The 18,549-nt window shown below is 54.0% G+C and overlaps 1 protein-coding gene across 2 annotated transcripts in view; it reads right to left on the bottom strand.

Annotated features, from left to right (window-relative positions):
- Positions 1-18,549, bottom strand: part of Cachd1 (cache domain containing 1) — a 173,811-nt gene that overhangs the window by 18,696 nt on the left and 136,566 nt on the right. For both annotated transcript variants that reach the window (XM_004633970.2, XM_023718297.1), the window contains exons 9-16: positions 17,794-18,027; positions 14,032-14,181; positions 13,079-13,202; positions 11,759-11,876; positions 8,310-8,478; positions 4,082-4,224; positions 3,417-3,598; positions 2,636-2,746 (exon numbers count right to left, since the gene is read on the bottom strand). In XM_004633970.2, the coding sequence (XP_004634027.2) occupies positions 2,636-2,746; positions 3,417-3,598; positions 4,082-4,224; positions 8,310-8,478; positions 11,759-11,876; positions 13,079-13,202; positions 14,032-14,181; positions 17,794-18,027 (1,231 nt within the window). The remainder of the gene's footprint in view (positions 1-2,635; positions 2,747-3,416; positions 3,599-4,081; positions 4,225-8,309; positions 8,479-11,758; positions 11,877-13,078; positions 13,203-14,031; positions 14,182-17,793; positions 18,028-18,549) is intronic.

Genomic DNA, 18,549 nt, shown 5'->3' with positions numbered 1-18,549 from the left:
GTGGGCATCTGAGCCAGGTGGGCGCCATTCCTGGCCTTCCTCCGTGAGGTTGCTGTCCGTGCCACTCTGCCAAAGCCACAGCAGGCTTCTTGCCCTTTAAGCCCAGTCTTCTACTTCTCCCAGCATTTCAGATAGTGATGCAGTTACCATAGCAACTCATAAAGAATTTCGCAGAAAAGTCCAACCAAACCTACATCTCCAAGCACAGCAGACCAGGCTGCCTGCACCCCCTGTGACCCTTTTCACTGCCAAAGCCAGAAATACACAAGCACGTGACCAGGCCTGTGGCCATCACCACGTGGCTGTGTCCCAAGAATGCCACACTGGGGTCTTGGCTACTGTTGGTGCTGAGAGGAGCTGCAGGGGTGGGCGGGTGCCAGGGCGGAAGCCCCTCTGTCGCCTCACCACACCCAGGCCAGGGGCAAGTGCAAGAGCTGTGGCTGGACTGAGCATCGGTACACACGCCCTCGGACCTCTGCAACTGCGAGAGGCGCCACGCCAAAGAGAACTCTGGGCGCGGGGACCTCACGTGGCACGGGTCTCATCTCTGATGCCCGTTAAGCCGATTTCGACAAGGACATCAACATCAGTACCTCTGCTTTATGTAGGAGGCCAAGAGGTCATGGGACACAACAGTAATAAAAGATTCACTGAGTGCTGACCAGGTACCAAGTGTGGTTCAAAAATCTTTTATGTGCATTATCTGAGTCCTTAAGATACTCATTTGAAACATGCCCACAGCCCTCTTTTGTTGGTGGGGGAACAAAGGCAAGCAATAGATTCAAGGACGGTCCTGCCAAGGCGAGGCGGCAAAGCCTACCTCAGGAGAGGTCAGGCTCCCTTGCCGGTGCCCCAGGCCTGCATCACCAGGAGTCATTCAGCAGGTGGCAAGAGCCATCCACCAATACACCCATTCCAGCCTCTGCCGCTGGGGACCAGAGGAGACAGTGTCCATGGCCTAAGCTACGTAGTCTGCAAACTACACCGCTTGAAATGGTGAGGTCACACCTTACTCAGCAAAGCAATCAAAGGCAGGGCCCGCACCGTGGGCAGGGCTGAGGCAGACACTGTTCTGGGAACAGAGCTGGGGGTGTGACTCAGAATTTGGGGGTCACACTGCCGCCCCTGCTCTGCTAAACCTGTGCAGATCAGAGATACAAGAGGAAGGTAGCCAGAAACTGGATCTGAACCCAAGGTTTTCTAGCTGGAAGGCATATTGTGTGGCTGGTGGACAGATGGCGAAAACACTTGTGACGAGCGACAAGCAAGAACTGTGCCACTCATACAGGCCCCAACACCAGCATGCGCGTGTGCGCACGTGCGCACACACACACACACACACACACACACACGGCCTTGCACAGGTGTGCAAATCGGCCGCCCCCCCCCAACCCCGCAAATAGCTCCTCATGGCCAGGGAATGAAACTAGGCTTTTATTCCTTTCTATTTCAATTGTATTTACAGCCAAAATTTAAATAAAGAGCAGAATAAAAGACAGACCACAGGAAGACGGAGCCAGGCCTTTCGCAAAAGCAAAGACCTGGATGTGGATGGAGAGGAAAGGAGCACAAGAATGAAAATGTGTCCACACACCAGCCCCCTACATGAGTGGGAGTGTTACACCCAGCAAACGGGGGTGCATAAACGAGCAAAAACTGGTAAAAAAAAAAAAAAAGTTGCAAGCAAACGCTGGATGCCGTTTGTGGGCAGAAACAGGCTTGCCCACTCTTCAGCAGACTGCGCGTGGCAAGCAGGCTCGGAGCCCAACCGTGCCCCGACAGACGCTGTTAACAAAGTGCGCAGGGCCTGCTGTGTAAGAGCACTGCCCTTCTGCACTCGGCGATCCCAGGACAGGCGCAGACTGCGCCCTGCAAAGGGACCCGCGTCTGGAGCCTGCAAGACCCCGCTTCTGTGGAGACACTGCGCACGCTCGCTCCCGCTGCGTCCCTGGGCCTGGTGCACCTGGACTCGAGGAATCTGCTCATGCCAGCCTGCAGTGACCCCAGGGCAGGGTCACCACGGCACTGTGACACAGTCCCTCCGTGCGGCTGAGGGTTAATGGTGGAAGGGATGGAGGGCGGGGCTCTGGCCTCTGGGCCATCTCACCGAGCTGGTAGCTTTCCCCGCAGAAGCCTCGACCTGCAGAAGGATAACGCACTATCTCTCTTTGTGGTGAGAGTGATGTCATATGGCATTCTGGGAACACCAATTTCCAAAAGGCCTGTTTATTTGTGAAGAGATGGTTTCCAGGACTAATTAAAAAAGAAATGACTCACAGAATTCTAAAGACATAGCCCAGATGCCAGAGCGGTCACAGGAGGCTCTGGTATTTCTTTCTTCATCACAAATCCTCCTGGCTTGGAAAAACTCGGGCCGCGAAGGCTCAGGAGCCTGCTGCCGTCTTCCCTTAGCTAAGGCAGAAGCTTCCAGAATGCCCTGCGCAGCCCAGCGCTGAGCCTGCCTGCTCCTGGGCTCCGCCCGGCAAAGAACTTTCAACAGCTCAACTCACAAGATAACCCGGGCAGCAGGAGTCACCCGCTTCAGACAGCAGGAGGAAGCCTGGCGCCTCCTATTCTACTTGCGTTGAAAACTACCCCCAAGAGATTGGAAATGACTAGCAAGCTAGAGTACTACCTGGACGAGTGAATTGTGTGGCTGATTGTGACCACGTAGCCAGCTCCTCCGACGTCCAGGTAAGGGCCGGTCAGCGAAATCAACCCTGGATTAGCCACCGCATGGAGATACCTGGGGCGGACAGAGCCAGATCACGTCTCAGGCACAAAGAACCAGCATCTCAAAATAGTTACCCTCAATTATGCATGCGTTATATGAAAATTCAAGGGGTTTCTTACCCTTTGTGTCTGACTGTAGCGTCAACACAAGAGGTTAAGGGAAGGTGAGTCTCCTTGTTTCTAATGCTGAACTCCCCGTATGCGTGCGCTTTCCCTAGGACCTGCACTACTGAGGTTTTAGGGGCTGAAGTAAAAAAGGGATTAATGGATGAGGTATAAATGAGTACCCCTGGGAGGCTTTTATTCTTGGAAATCAGACTAAACTAAAGTCAGGATGTGAAAGAACGTTTGTGAATCATGTGCAGGTCATACGCAAGCTGCACGTGGATGCTATGGCCGTGTGACACCAACTGGAAGTCCGTCCCCCGGGGAGGATGCTCCATGCGCCAGGCAGGAATTGAACAAGCTGAGGGCCAGGTGTAAGGCGCTTCAGTATTCACATTCCCACAAAGACAGAGAAACTTTGTAGGGAGAGAAAACTGACCAAGCTGCTGTTTACGCCATGCCTGAAACACTACTGGGAAACAGTTCTGGCCTGGGGAGCTCTTCTGCACTGTGGCTACTGTGTATTCAGCTCGTCCCCCGGGATGGGGCTGCCTGGACAGCAGGGCCCCCAGACTCACCACTGTCTCCGGGTGGGATCGAATGCTTTGTCCATGAGGGAGCCGGGGTAAATTCTGAGGACGCCGTTGGGCGTTGCTATGTAACGGCGGACAATGTAAGTGTTCAGGCTGCTCATTTCCATTTGTGTCATCCATTCATCAGTGACGTGGCTGGTCGCCATAACTTCATTGCGCACAGAGAACTGGGGACAAAGGAGGATGGCAGGGCTCCTGTAATGCTCGCGTGAGAGAGCGCGGGCTGCCCGCAGGCCCGTCACACTGTCGCCCCGAAACAGAAGCCAAGGCCGCTTCCTTCCTGAAACCCTCCCATGGCACGGGACGCAGCCCAACCCGGGGAAGACTAAAGTTCCCAGAAACGAAGGGGCGGTGCCGGGTGGACAGCCCTCACCAGGCTCTCTGGGTTTAAGTGGGAACAGCCTACGGGGAACTTGAGAGACCCATCTCTGCACACGGAGGGGCCTTCTCAGCTTTCCCCTGGGACTAGGGGACAGGAAAGTTCTACCTGCCTCTGAACTGCACCTGTGCCTTCGAAACCCCAACCCAATTCTTCTCCCAAAGGGCTCCTTAACCAGTCTGAGGGTCATGGCTGACTGCCCGGGCCTCCCCTGCTCCATCAGAGGGCACCACCAGGATGCCCTCTAGGGTGGTCCCCACCTGGTACTCACTTTGAGCCCTGGGTTGGCAATGAGGCGGGTGTTGTCACTCAGGTAGGCGGTGTAGTGCTCCACCATGCGCTTGGTCTCGGGCTGGCTGAGGTGCTCGTAGGGAGAGGAGAAGCTGCCCGCTGACAGCATGACTGTCGGACTCTCTGAAAGACAGGCGACGGTGGGCCTAGAACGCAGGACACCGCCAGGCTTGGCACAGGAGAGGGTGCTCAGCCCCACAGGGAGCCCTAGTGCCTCAGGGTTGAGGGTGATGGGAGCACAAGGCCACCAGTGGCACGGCCTGGCTGGGCGGAACCTCGCCCCACCGTTACCTCGGCTAAATGGCGGTCATCTCTATTTCTTGGGTGACTTCTGCCTCCTGGTGTCCTTTCCTTGGAGATGTTTCCTTCTGGTACTGGAGATTGAACCCAAGGCCTTCCCACTGACATGTAACTCCACCCTCTTTTTAATGTTTTAAATTCTGAGACAGGGCCTCACTGGGTCAATAAATGGCCCAGGTTGGGCTGGAACTTGTGATCTGCCTGCCTCAGCCTCCCAGAGTGCTGGGATGACAGGTGCACACCGCCACATCCAGCTCATGCCTGCTGACCTTGGGCTGGGGCGTGGCTCAGCAGGGCACTTGCCCAGCATGAGCCTCAACCCCCAGGAACGTGCAGGAAGCCTAAGAGCCCTCTCTCAGGAGGACCCCAGGGCCATGCTGCTGGGCAGGGGCGCTGGTGGAAATGAGGGTCTAAGCCACAGACTTCGGTATGGACCAGGCCATAGCTACCTGGCTTGAAAGCATGGAAGTTTGCTAACCTGCCCTGGGGCAGGGGGAGAGGAAGGACCCCAGCAGGACCCCACTTCCTTTCTGTTCCTCTCTCCAAGTCTGCCCAGCTCCCCAGGATTCACCCACATGGGTGGAGTGTGGGAAGGAAGGCCGTGGTTTCCCTTAGTAGAACCTCCATCTGGGGGCTGCAGGCTCGATTTCTGCCCCTCTTCCCCACCCTTAGAAACCCCTAGCTCAGGCTTTGCTCTCAGAAGCAGCTCCAGGGGCCCTGCTCTGGGCTCTTGGGCTTCCCCCAGGGCTTTGCCCAACACCCCTGACCATCAGCAGAGCTGTTCTGTCATTGGCAAGGTTTTAACCCAGGATCACGCTTACTCCCTGGACTGTTAGGGTGGGTCCGTGTGAGCCAGGCCGTCCTTCTCAGGAGCCACTGCTTCCCAAAGTGTGATTTTTTACCGGCTTCTTGGGATGGCTCCGCAGGGCATCTTGGGAGCCTGCCTGTGCTGAACCATGGGTAACTGAAGGGAGGCGCAGCAGAGGGGGCAAGCCGCCTTGGCAAGCGGCCTCCTTTGCAAGTTTTTCTTTTTCTTTTCTTTTTTGCCTTTGAGACAGGGTCTCGCTATGCAGTGTAGCCCAGGCTGCTCTCAAACCCACAGGAATCTTCCTGCTTCTAACTCCCTAGTGCTGGGATTACAGGGGTGTGTCACTATGCCTCACAGCCTTTCTTGAAGTGAGAGGAAGGAAAGGTTGGAATGCTACCATGGAGACAAAGGGCAAGAATCGAGACGCAGAGCCCACGGCCACAAGTCTAGGCAACAGACACACATTCTGGGAGGTGGGTCTGAGGCACTGAACCAGGGCCTTCCCCTGAAGTGACACCCCCAGCCCCCTTATTACTTTTTATCTTTGAGATACCAAAGCTCCAGCTCCCCAGGCTGTGTTTACACCTGGAACTGTCCTGCCTCAGCCTCAGGAGTGCTGGCTGGGGTTACAAGCCTGCACCACCATGCTTGGCTAGATGACGCACTCGCCAAAAAATTCTGCTTCATTGTTCTGCGATGTGCTTCCACCCCCCCCAAGGGAGCTGACAGTCTGCCTAATCCCCCCCAAATCTCAAAATTCCCCTCATCAAGGAAGTCAGGAGCAAACCATTATTTTCCACAACTTCCTGTGTTTTCTATTCCCTTTTCCTCGTATTTCAATTATCCTGGGTCCCTTTCATCACCAAAAGACCCTAAGTCGCCTGGGTGACCCCACCACACTGCCCTGGGTCCCCGCCGCCTGGGTGAAAAAACGCATGGATGGTGGAAAGAGACTGTGACGGCCCTGGAATTAGCGATCTCCACACTTTCTGAGTAATCTCTAAGAGACAGCGCTGTCAAAATGAAACACAACGCAGCCCAAAAATGGACTATAATTAGAGGTTTCCTAGTAACCACATGAGGGAAACCCAAAAAGAAACTTATTACATGAACTATGGGAGCCAGTATGTAAAAAATATGATTATTGCAACAAATAACCAATGTAAAATTAGGTGTGTCCTTCGCATCTTCCAGACTTCTTTGACCTGGCCCCTCTCAGAGGTCAAAAGCTACCATGTGGCCGTGGCCACCGTACTGGGCAGCAAAGCTATGAGGGACCCGAAGGAAACAATGGAAGTCTGGGCATGAGCACACTTCCCAGGCACAGAGCGCAGCGGACGCCCTCAGATTTCAGAACAGCCATGTCTTTCCCACAGGCGGGAGTGCTGGCTTGTTGGCACTGCTCTTCTCCCGCTGAGCTGTGCACACAGCTGGCGCGCGTCACAGAAGGGGCCGGGGAGCTGGGCCTGCTTTTCTAAGCTGTCTGGGAAGAATGTTCCGGAGTGGATTTTAAGGGAGGAACTAAACTCCAGAGCTCTTGTTTGGAATGCAGCGTGGGGTGTCTGTCCGTGATCCCCTTCCAACATGGAACAGGATCTTCTCAGTTTCCTGGCTAAGAATCTCGTGGATTCTTAGTTATTGACTCTTCTGATCCTATGTATTTTCTTCCTTCCTTCCTTTCTTTTTCTTTTCTTTTCTTTCTTTCTTTCTTTTTCTTTTTTTTTTTTTTTCCAGTACTGAGGCTTGAACTCAGGACCCTGCGTTTGCCAGGCAAGATCCTATGTGTTTTCAGTGGGAAAAAGGGGATGTAGCTCCTGAACGTGACGACCTGGGGGGGTACGGCCACGTAGACTGTGTCTGGCACGTAGGGAGTGGCAGGCCCCAGGGACATGGATCAAGTAAAAGGACAAACATATCAGATGAATCCTAATGAAAAGAAAGTGGAGCTGCTCCACCAAGTTCAGGCAGTGCAGACGTGCAGGCAAGGAAGAACATCAGGAAGAAAACCAGGTCGACTATACAGCGACAAAAGGAGCGAGCAATCACGGCTTTGCTGCATCTTGTGTATTTGGGAAAACCCTTTCTCTGGTTAGCTCAGACGTCTTCCTGTACCACAGGTCAGCTCAGTGGTGACTGCAGGACTCACGCACCTTGTAGGTGCAGATTCGCTTTGCTCCCTTTGAGCTCTGCCAACCCTGCGCAGGGCTACGGAGGCTCTCCGCAACTCTGGATTTCTCCCTGTCCACCCCACCCCAAAGCCCCAGGTCCGTCTGTCCCTGTAATGGGACCTTTACCGCGGCCCTACAGGCTGCCTCTGGGCTACTGAAGCCTCTTTTGCTGGCACTACCAGGAGCAGAGGGTAACCAAGGACACAAACACAGAGCTCCTTTCCCGGGGTCAGGCAAACCCTGCTGTACAGGAATGACTGAAAGATACAGTGAGCACTTAAATAAGCACGTTGAGAGTGTTTTGAGGGGGGTTCATGGCACTCTGCCTTGGCTTTAATACATTTTTAAATTTAAACATTCACTGTATTTGTATTTATGATCACTTCCATCAGATGAAAACATGGCATGTCCTCATCTACCCTATTCACGGGACCTGGCATTGTGTGACTCGCGGCCCCACCCCAAGTCAAAATGACCACCAGAGGGAAACGCTCTGAGTCGATCCAGGGCATCGGGGCAGCCAGGACAGCACACTGAAGATACTCGGAGTGGACTCCAGAGCGGCAGCAGGAAGTGGCCAGGGCATGGGCCGGGTGTGCTCGACAGGAGGGGAAAGCCGTGGGCCGATTCAGCCTGTCCCTGCCACCTCCACGTGCACATCCCGAGCCACTCAGAGAATCAGGAGGTGGCCAGGCGCCGCCTGAGCCAGTACCCGTTTGTCCCCTTCCTTCCGGTCCTGTTCCCCTCTGGCTGCTACTGAGAGCTCATCTGGCGCAGCGTCGCCGCGCAGATCCCATCCTAGCACTACCGGGCGACCAGCCCAGGCGCGAGGCCTCTGACGCCCATGCCCTTGTACCCTGCCCTGCCCTGCACGAGCTGCTGTCTGCTGGGCCTGGGTGGGATTCAGAGATGCTCGGGCGGGCGCTGCCTACCGAGGGTGGCCAGCTGCTTGAAGTGGAGGCAGGCGCTCGGCTGGCCCAGCAGGTCCAGGCGGTGGTACAGCAGCTTGCTGCTGGGTACCGTGTTGAGGTTCTTCAGCTGCCTGACAGGTACTTCCGGTTGTATCACCACAATGCACAGAATGAAGGACGTGTCTTGCACCTGTAAAAATTGGGAAGGAGTTTCTAACACAAAGCGAAGCGTCTGTGGACACAAGGACATTGCTCCTGTCATTTCCTGCCATCTCTGTTCCCTCCCCTCCCCTGGAAAGTGTGTGTGAAATGGCGGAGAACAAGTGGAAGGTGTCTCTGTTGCTCACGCAGGTTATCAGCAACACACGCAAAAGTGGGGCTGGCGGCACAATGCTTCTATCTGGGCCGAAAATGTTCTTCAAAACATGCAGCTGGCTTTGCAATGATGCTCCAAGAACGTGCTATTTCACAGTCCAATTCTGAATCCTCGCATAGGGGAAACATTGGCAGCTGATGCAGAATCCAGTCGTTGCTTGGCTGGCAGGGCACGAAGTGGGTTGCGCTGGCGGCACACAGGCTCGCCGGAGGCGCAGTGACAACCCTGCACAGCTGACCGCCTCCGCCGCAGGCTGCCCGGTGTCCAGCTTCAAGTCCAGCTCTGTGGAGACCCGAGCTCTTTCAAATTCTCTTTTCTCCTGGAGACTGGTGTTGCAGTAAGTTTCGGCGAGGAGAACAGCTAAAGCCAATCAGCAAGCGGCCACAGACACAGTGGTAGTGCTAGAAGACCACTACAGAGCCCAGGGTCCCTGCCACCTACTGACACCGTGTGATGGCATCATGCAGTGGGGCACACGTCTGTGGTGGCTCTTGTGTGACCCGTCACACAGGTAAGGTGGAGTAACACAGCCCCGCATGGCACACAGCACTGCATGAGACACGCAGCTGTGAGCATCCAGGACGTGGACTTGGGCAGCACCGCTGGGAAAGAGGGTCTGTACGTAAATGAGAAGGGCGAGGACCAGCAGGCGAGGCCAGGAGTGAGGGACGGTGCCCTGTTGAGCTGCCCAGCTGGTTTCCTCAGTGACACGCTGGGCAGGCTGTGATCAGTGAGCTCAGAGTTTCTTCGAGAGGCTGCAGAGCCTTTAAATACAGAAGCAATGTGTGTCCCTAGACTGCCTTTGAGTCCTGCTGCAGCAGAACAGCAGACGGGATCCTCCTCTTCCTCCTGCACACCGAAGGTCTCAGGCATGGGACAGCGGCCTCTGCTCTTGTCTCAGTTGTCACTGCCTTGAGTTTTGCTATGTTACAGGGTCCCCGAGCCAGGAAACAAAGCCCCATCAGAGCGACCAGAATATAGTTCTGTAATTGGGTCTCTTCTAGAAGAGAAAAAAGCTACCCTACGTGTCAAAAGGTAACAATTTAAAGTAGTCCCCAGGAGGACATGCTAGGTCTTCACATTCCTGTTCTTAGCTGGCAAATGTCCTGTTTGAAGAGGAACGGTGCTGACATTTCCAAAACGCTCCTGAGAGAAGCGCTTTGTTCAGGACGCACTCGGGGACCCCATACTCCCCTACTTCGCAACAGTCGGTCCTTCTGTCGTCAGGTGGCCTCGTCAGAGGCTCACGGCGGACCTGGCTGTGCAGCGCTACAGCAACCTCCCGATGTCCATCACGTAGTCTCCCAAGTCTGGGTCCCAAGTCACACCCAGATGTGGCCAGGGGTGCAAGCCACGCCCACTGCTGTCTACAGATGCAAGGCAGGTTAGCCACCTGCTCAGAGCACCAGCGAGCTCTGCCTGGGTTGTATCATGTATCAGTAAGAATCCGCTCCTGGGGACAGCCGAAATATATGCTCTCCCCTTTAAGTAAGGAAAGCCTAAAAATATCTGCCCTTGTTCACAGGCAGCCAGGCAAGCTATTCTCATCTCAGATCTCAGCACTAGCTTAATTTTTCACTTAGCAGTGTCTGCTTGGCAATTTCAGAACTCTGACAAAGCTTCTCCCCGAAGAGACTGCATCCGACCTGCCATGGGACAGTGGCCAGAACTTAGCATATGTCTGCGAAGAAGGCTCTCGGAAAGTAACACTTCTTTCCAGAGTAGTGACGCCGGGTCTATTCACTGCACAAAGAAGGCCCATGAGTGCCTACATTTTCTTTTTTCTCTTTCGAGGCCCTGCCAAGGTGTAACTGAGTCGTTTACAGAGGCAAACAAGCTCGGATTTCAAATACAAGTGACTACTTTGAGCTAAGGATTTTGGTGTCGGGCTTACCCTTTCTGATGCAGAAGTGAAACAATTAATTTTTAACAATTATATGAATCCAAAGATAAAGGCAGCTGGTGCTGTATTCTCCGGGGTAAAGAGCACTATAATAAGGAATGGTGGCTAATACTAACCTCCAAAGAGACGATTCCTTTCCTCAAATTTCTATTACTGAACAATGAACTCTTACAGAACTGCTTATAAGTATAAACTTTCAAATACTTTCACTTTTAATTATTATTATTAGCTTTCATTTGTTTACCGGTTAGTTGGCACTGCCAGAATGGTACTGTAAGAGCCAAAGGGGGCTGGAGGAGACAGAGGAGAGGGCGGTGGCTGGCTGCCCGCGCCTGCGCTCCTGCCCCGGACGCCGAGGCCGCGTGGGGCTGCGCTGAAGGCGGGAGGGAGCCTGCCGCGATGATTCCACCTTACGGGACGGTTCAGGGGATGCATCGGCAGCCACGGCTCTGGCTGCCACGGTACTCCCGTGGAGGACTGCACCTGCAGTTTACGGATCACAGTCGGACGACACAAACGCAGTCTTCCTTGGGTCAGTTACAGGTCGCAGGGCCCCACAAGGGCATTGCTGGGAAGGGCAGGCGTGGAGCGGTCACAGCAACGCGGTCAGTGCTGTGGGATCCGCCGAGGCCCAGCCGCGGAATGAGGCCGGTAAGAAAAGCAGCAATGGGAGTCTCGTTTATCTCGAGGCAGGATTGCGGCGAAGTCACAGCGTCCCAGGCTGAGCTCGGGCTTGCGATCCTCCAGGTCGGCTTCTGACAGCGGAGTGCGTGTGGCACCTGCGCGACCTTTCGCCTCCTTATTTGTAATGCCTAAATCCCGTAATCTGAGTTTGAATGGCAGAAAGAACACACATGGGTGTGGCCCACAGCAGCAGAGGGCTGCGTGCAGGAACGTGCACTCGCTGCATACAGGGACGAGCGCCGGCAGGCAGCAAGCGCGCGCGCGCAGACACACGGACTCTGGAAACGACTCCAGTGGAACCGGCATCAGCGGAGGGGCGGGAGGGAAGGGCGCCGTTTACTTTCCGTTTCACATTCTCTTACACAGCTTGGGTGCCTCATCGCGGGCAGTTACTGGTTAAAGGAGCAGTCTGGCGTAGGCGGGAAGTGCCAATCACCTGCACTGCCGCGCGACCTCAGCCCCGAGCCCCACCGTCCGTCCCCGCTGCCCCGGAGAGCGCCCACGCACCATCTTCCAGGCGTAGCTGACGTTGTAGGCCTCCTTCCCCGCCTCCCGCAGCTTGTTGATGTGCCAGGACAGAGACGAGTTCACCGGGACCGAGATGATCTGGCTGCCCAGGGGGAGGCTGCGCAGCAAACAGAGTTAAAAGATAAAACGCGCTGTTCCCAGAGTCAGGCGAGCAGCTGCGGCCCCTCCGGATTTCTGAACAGCCGTGAAAGGCTCGGCTTTTGAGGGGCACAATGTGAGGCTTCAGTTTGGCCAGGGCATGCACCAGCACCGCAGGCCTGCACCCCAAGTCTAATTCCTCCCCAGCTGGGCCCCATCTCTCAGTCATTAATATTCAATCAGCAGGTACAAAGCCCCAGGCTCCACAGCTTGCCCGCGGGCCCAGCAGCGGGACACAGGCCGCCTGCATTTACTTGGGGAGGAAACGCTGGTCGGGACAGCGCTGTCAAACCCGGGAGGGGCCGAAGCACTTTCTGGCAAATGTGGCAGCGCCAGTCCTTTGCTCAACCCCTTACATTGCTGATTATTTCTAGTTTGGTATAACCACAGTATTTTAAAAAATGAGATAATCTATAGCTTGCTTTATGATAATATGAACATCAAGGATGATTTACAAGACTTAATAGCACGTAGTCATTCTGAGCCCTGCTCTGCTATAAGCCAAGAAAGTCTTAGCTACTGTCCTCATGGAGAAGGTGCTCAGGGTACTCTGATAGCAGTAAATAATCATAAACTTGTCCTGTATCCTGTGGGAAACCCTTACCTGCACTGTGATAAAAAGCTACACTGAATGTTTAATTAAAAAACCAGCATTATAGTCAATGACACACTGCCATTCATCTCAAAGCCCCTCCTCCTCCCTTGCACTCCCGTCCCACGGTGCGGGCCATGTCCTGCCACAGCTCCGGTGTCCTTTCCCTGAGGTCTTTGGCCACGCTGTCCCCGCTGCCTCTATATCCTGAACCATTCTGAAAACCCCCCTTTCCTGATCACTCCAACTGTGGGGAGAAGCCTGACGTTGCCTGGCGCCTGAGCCAGTGAATAAGGCGGATGAGGGCAAAGTGCTGAGTTTTTACTTAACAAAAAGGGCCGTAAATGCTCGAAAACAAAGGTAGTGAGAATGCGGCCAACACCTGAGTAAATCACAGCATCATGCAGCCCCTGCAAGATGCAAACGCTCTCACCGTGCCTACCCTGCGCTTCTCTGTCATACGGTTCATTAAAAACTGAAGCCTTCCGCACGCTTTTGTGATCACCGCATATCTGACCTCAACAGGCCCCTCTCAGAAGCAAGAACCACCAGGACCCGCACCTTCTTACCTGAGGATATTTTGCCGAACCAATTCAAACTTGGGGATGTTTTCATAGTGGATGATGTCCGTGTGGAGGGGGGGCTCGGAGAGCAAGTACGGCCTGGTGAGAGACGGGTGCATGAGCGTGTAGCCTGGAAGCGGAAGCAGAGTGCGTATGAGACCCGCCGCCATGGCCTCGGCCCCTGAGCCCACGGCCCCGAGTCCACAGCCCCACAGCCGCCAAGCCCAGAGCGGCTTCCCAGCGCCGCTGGCCGCCCAGCCCCTCCCTACCCGGCCTGCTTCCGCAGTGGAGACTGAGGCGTGAGTTATTGAGAATATTTGGGCCATGTTGGCTTTCATTTTGTGAAATTTTCTAATTGGCTATATAAGCCTTAACGCCATAAATCTAAAGTTAACAACAGAAACAAACATGTGGCCACATCAAACCATCAGCTGCATCCCACCTGCAGGTTAAGCTTTTTTTAAATCGTTGCTGCTGCCTACATTAATATTATAAGAAAAAATATAAAAGGTAAGTGTTGAGGTATATATGGATTATATTTTACATGTGGTCCTAAACAATTTCTCATTATTCAAAAGGCAAAAGAAAAAGAAAGGTAAGCTGTAGACTGGAGGTGGCCAACAGACCATCTTCCTTTCTTCTGTTCATTCAACTCTGAGCACAGGTTGGATTTGAACTCAGAGATCCTTCTGCTTCAGCCTCCCAGGGATTACAAGTGCGTGCCACCACGTCCAGCCAGGACCACATGCTGTGTGTTATTCATTGTTGCCCACCCTCCACATAGCACAGAACTCTGCCCGGGGTCTTCCTGCTATTCTGCTGCACACGAATGGTCCTGGCCACCTGCTTTTGTTTAAATGGCATGTCTATCCTGCTTCATCTGGTGGCCCGAAGAGCACTACAGGTCGCTCTGTGGGCAGTGGAGGGAGCTGCTCCTCCCGTGAGGCCCAGCCCCTTACCTTTGTTGTCTATGAGGAACGTGTAGGAGGCCACAGAGTCTTGGTAATAGGTCACATCTTCCAGGATGTAGGCCAGGTTCACATCCACACCCACGATGCCCAGCAGGAGGTTTCCGAAGTAACAGGGCTTACTCACAGTCATTATCAAGCCTGTGGGATAAAAACCACCTCTAAGAGCTGGACAGGAAGGCTCTGCAAAAAACCTGGCCACGTGCCCTACTGAACCACACAAGCTAGGATCAGCCTCTTGGCTCTGCTTGGGAGAAGAACGTGTATGACCCAGGAGCCGCCCACAATGCGTTAGCCAGACAGTCGGGGTGAGAACAAAACGCTCAGTGATTGTCTAGATTTAAGTATGTACTAGAGCCAAAGATGCGCTGCCACTTGCGCCCCTCACTTTGAGCCCACTCGCGCCATCGTTCTTCCACTTCTGCGGCAGCTCTTGGTTGCTCTTTCTTTCTAATCTTATTTATTTGGTACAGGATCTTGCTATGTAGTTCAGACTCATAGTGACCCTCGCGTCTCAGTCTCCCAAGCGGGGCCAGCACAGCATGCGGTACCAGGGATTGAACCTGGGTCCTTGTGCTTGCCAAGCAGGTGCTCAGACCGCCAAGCTACCTCCCCAGTCTGGAGTGCTCTTTCTTGAGGGTCTTTATGAGGTGCGATCAAAACCACATTCAGCAAAAAGGCAGCTTCTACAAATGTGACTGTGTCTTCGATCACTTATCCACTGGATCTGGCACCGCATGACTTCCGGCTTCTCCTCAAAGTCAAGATGACAGGCAAGGAAACGTTTTCAATCGATCCAGGACCTCAAGGCAGCCAGGACAGCTCAGCTAAAGCCCCTCAGGACGGAGACGCCAGAGCGGCCGCAGGAAGACGCCGGGAGGTGGGGCGGGTGTGCAGAGAGGAGGGGCAGCACTGTGAGGCGGAGCATCAGCAAGGCGTCTTTCACTGGCATCAGTTTTAATCTAAACATTCACCATGTTTTGTGACCACCCTCCTCGCACCCGAGGTGAGCTAGAGTGGGGTGACGGGTCTTTCGGCAGCTCCGACAGCACCCTGCAGTCAAGCAGAGGCCACAGGACAAGGATGTGGAGATCTGAGGTCTCCGCCAGCTGGTGGCACCGCAGGACTTCTCTGAGCCCTCCCTACACGTGTCTAAGGGACACAGTGGCAATGGCTTTCCCAGTTTCTAGGAGACTCGACGGAGTCTGGAAAGGAATTGCTCCAGGGCACCACTCACCTGACCACTGAGGCACTGGGAAGACAGGAGGTGCATTTTAGAAAGGGACGGAACCCCCACGGGGAAGCTAGAGTAACTGCCGGACAAGTCAATGGTCTGAAGTGTGTCCAGGTAGGCCAGGTGTCCCTGCTTTTGCGGACTGGGCCAGAGTTGGGGCATGTCAGGTTTTGTGAGTCTCAGTGCATATTCTGTTTTTGGTAACATTTTCATCCCCACACATAACCACGTTAGCTCACAGGCCATACACAGCACTGGGGTCATCAAGGAAAAGGAAGAGAATGCACAGGAGGGAAAGCCTGAGATGGCGAGGGCATGACCCTGAGCCCTGGACGCCCGGGCTCTCTGGGCCGCCTCGAGGACCAAGGCTTGGCAGGGACCAGATGTGGGCTGAGACGGCACGGCCCCCACTGCCCGCCTCAGAGCGCCAGTGTGGGACCGCAGACGCGGACACGGAGGTCTGTCTCCAGCGGATCTGTGTCCCCGCCCTGGAGGCTGATGGGGAAGTGGGCACCTCACTGAGTGTCTGGGACAAGTTCCCCCATGGGGGTCCCTGCTAATTTTAGGAGCATTCTCTAGGCAAGTTACATTTAGAACGCCTACTCTCTGCTTTAAAACACTGGAAAGAAACATGCTTATGAAGGTCCTCAGCATACATTGCAGGTGGTTTTTGCTCAGGTCTCTTGGGCAACAGGCTGCAAGGGTGAAGGCCGGCTGGGGGAGAGGTCCCCTGAGGTGGGCCACACTTCCCTGGGCCTTTCTGGAGACCACATTCTTCCCACTGCAGCTTGGGGATCGAGCCAGGGCTCCGCCGCAGCTGAGCTCACCCTCACCCCAACCAGGGCCCTAATCTGGATCAGTAAAGCACAACCGAAGTACCCGGGACCAAGAAACAGGCTCATTTCAAATTCCTGCTCTTCTCTGGATTCGCTGAGGATACAGTGTTAAAAGAAAAAAAAAAAAAAACAAAAAAACCCTACAGAAACACACTCCAACTCCTCCACTGGCCACCCAGACAGCAGACTCTCTTCGGTGCCACTGTGGCAAACGGAAGGATGTGAGCTCCTGCCGCATGGACACAATCCTCAAGTGTTCCACCTTGACCTAAAGCACACAGATTTGCCATTTAACAGAACAAAATGCCCAGCATATGCTAGTTTAATCTGTGGTGGCTTTGAATCAGAGCCAGGTGAGCCTGCGTCTCCTTGTGCTGACACCACATGTGGAGGGTGTGTCACCCAAGTGCTTCTGGGGGCTAGACACACAGAATGAAAAGTCACACTATCAGGTGGAGCCTGCACAGCTTTAAACAAACCCAGGACCAGAACCCACTGCATGGGACGCAGAATCGAGGCTAACGGACGAGCGTTTACACTGGCCAAAGATGATCACAGCTCTGCACAGCCTGAAGTTGAAAAGGGGCCTCCTCTTCTCTAATAACAGAATCCAGCTGCTAAATCCCGACTTTCTGCAGGCCTGGCCTCGGCACAGAGGCGGCAGGACTTCCGATCTGTCCCTTCGCAGACACGAGGTGTGTGCCTTGTCCCTACTGTGCGGCATGCTGTGGACTCCTGAACACAGCAACAAAATGCTAGATTCATGCTGCTGGTGAGCTCCTGGTGAGCACTGTCTAGGACGTGGGGAAAGGAGTCAGCAGGAACACGAGGAAGAAAAGGAGAGGCAGGCACCACCACCCCTGTGTGGTGCGACTGCACTCAGCCTACGCAACTGTCTTGGGGAAGTGGATTCCCCATCTTTTAGGTTGAGAACTTGAGTCCCAGGAGAGTTACGCCCTTTTCCTGACATCATATTCCCAGTAACTTCAGTATTAGGCCGATGGCACCAGTAACAAGGAGATAGACAAAGGTATGTATTCAAGAATAGGGTGACCACAGTCAGGAACAGCACGGGGTTAAGGGACGCCTGCCATGCAAAAAAATTTTTGTCTTTTGTTTTGAGACAGGGTTTCACTATGTAGTTCAAGATGGCCTCAGCCATCTTGTAGCCCAGCCTCAGCCTCTTGAGCGCTGGGATTAGAGGCGCACATCACCACACCTGGCTACATCAAAATGTTGTATGTAATCTAATTAATCCTGAACGCCTGGAGGATTTACTGCCCCATTTGACAGAGGACCAAATGGAGAGCTGGTGAGATTATGTAAGTCACAGAGACAACAGACTGGGTTGTGACAGTTCATCCATGCCAGGCTACTCAGTGACACCCCACCTTTGAGGAGGGATCCTAAGGCCATCTGAGCTTTATTTACCACTTAGGATACAAAGCCACCTATGAGTCCCAGCTGAACTAAGCGTGGTCACTGGTAAGCCCTCAGGAGCCTCAGGCCTGAAGCCTGTGTGCCCACTGTGGCCAGGGCAACAGGAAGGACCAGGTGGGGACCTCTGCCCTCCGCGACATCACCGTGAGAGGACAGAGGGTGCTGCAGCCCAGGCTGAGGGAGGGTGGCCCCATCCCCCATCTCCCTTCTTCCCCACGGGCCAGAAAGCCCCCTCCAACTCACCATCTCCCATCTCGTCTGAGAAGGGCAGGCTGAAGACGGCCTCGTCGATCATGCGGTTGGGCAGGTTGGTGTAGAACCTGCCCACCGTGGTCTCCAGGTTACTGAGCTGGTTCAGCACCATCATGCTGCCCTTCATCACGGGCAGCGCGCTGCGGTCCGGCACGCCGTACTTGCCCGAGTTCTGCTCGGCCAGGTCCCGCAGGAAAGCCAGCTCCTTCAGGCCAGTCACCCCATCTGAAAGCACAGCCACACACTCACCAGGCCACCCACCTCTGGGAGAACAATGGTTGCAGGGACTGCAGGGACAATGGGAGCTTGGGACAGAGACGGCGTCTCCTGCGAGGAACAGACCCAGCGTGGCTGTCTTCACAGCAGGCGGGTGCAGGAGTCTTCAAGGGTAACGGAGCTACATCTGCTGAGGCCCTGCTCGCCCCAAAAAGTTTAATTATAAGATCTGAATTCCTTTGCTGCACTTAATATGTGAAAGCGAAAGTACTGGTTAACAAGCCTGCATTTAATTTAAAGTGGTAGATGAAACTGCATGAGCTTTAAAGGGTAGACGTTTACCGTTTCATTCTTTCTTTGCTTGTAAAACCACTAGCCAGATTCTTGCGCAGCTAAACGAAAGAATTATGGTTTGCATTTACTGATGGGCTTCACCCTCATTTTTGAAGCTCATTTTAATTACAAATGTTTCCACCCTTTGTATTGTTAGGATAATATTGAATTTGACTTATTTAATGTATATTTTTTATA

This window comes from Octodon degus, unplaced genomic scaffold (assembly GCF_000260255.1).
Source record: "Octodon degus isolate 3935 unplaced genomic scaffold, OctDeg1.0 scaffold00057, whole genome shotgun sequence".
NCBI classification, from domain to species: Eukaryota; Metazoa; Chordata; class Mammalia; order Rodentia; family Octodontidae; genus Octodon; species Octodon degus.
This window is presented reverse-complemented; position numbering and strand designations above follow the sequence as displayed.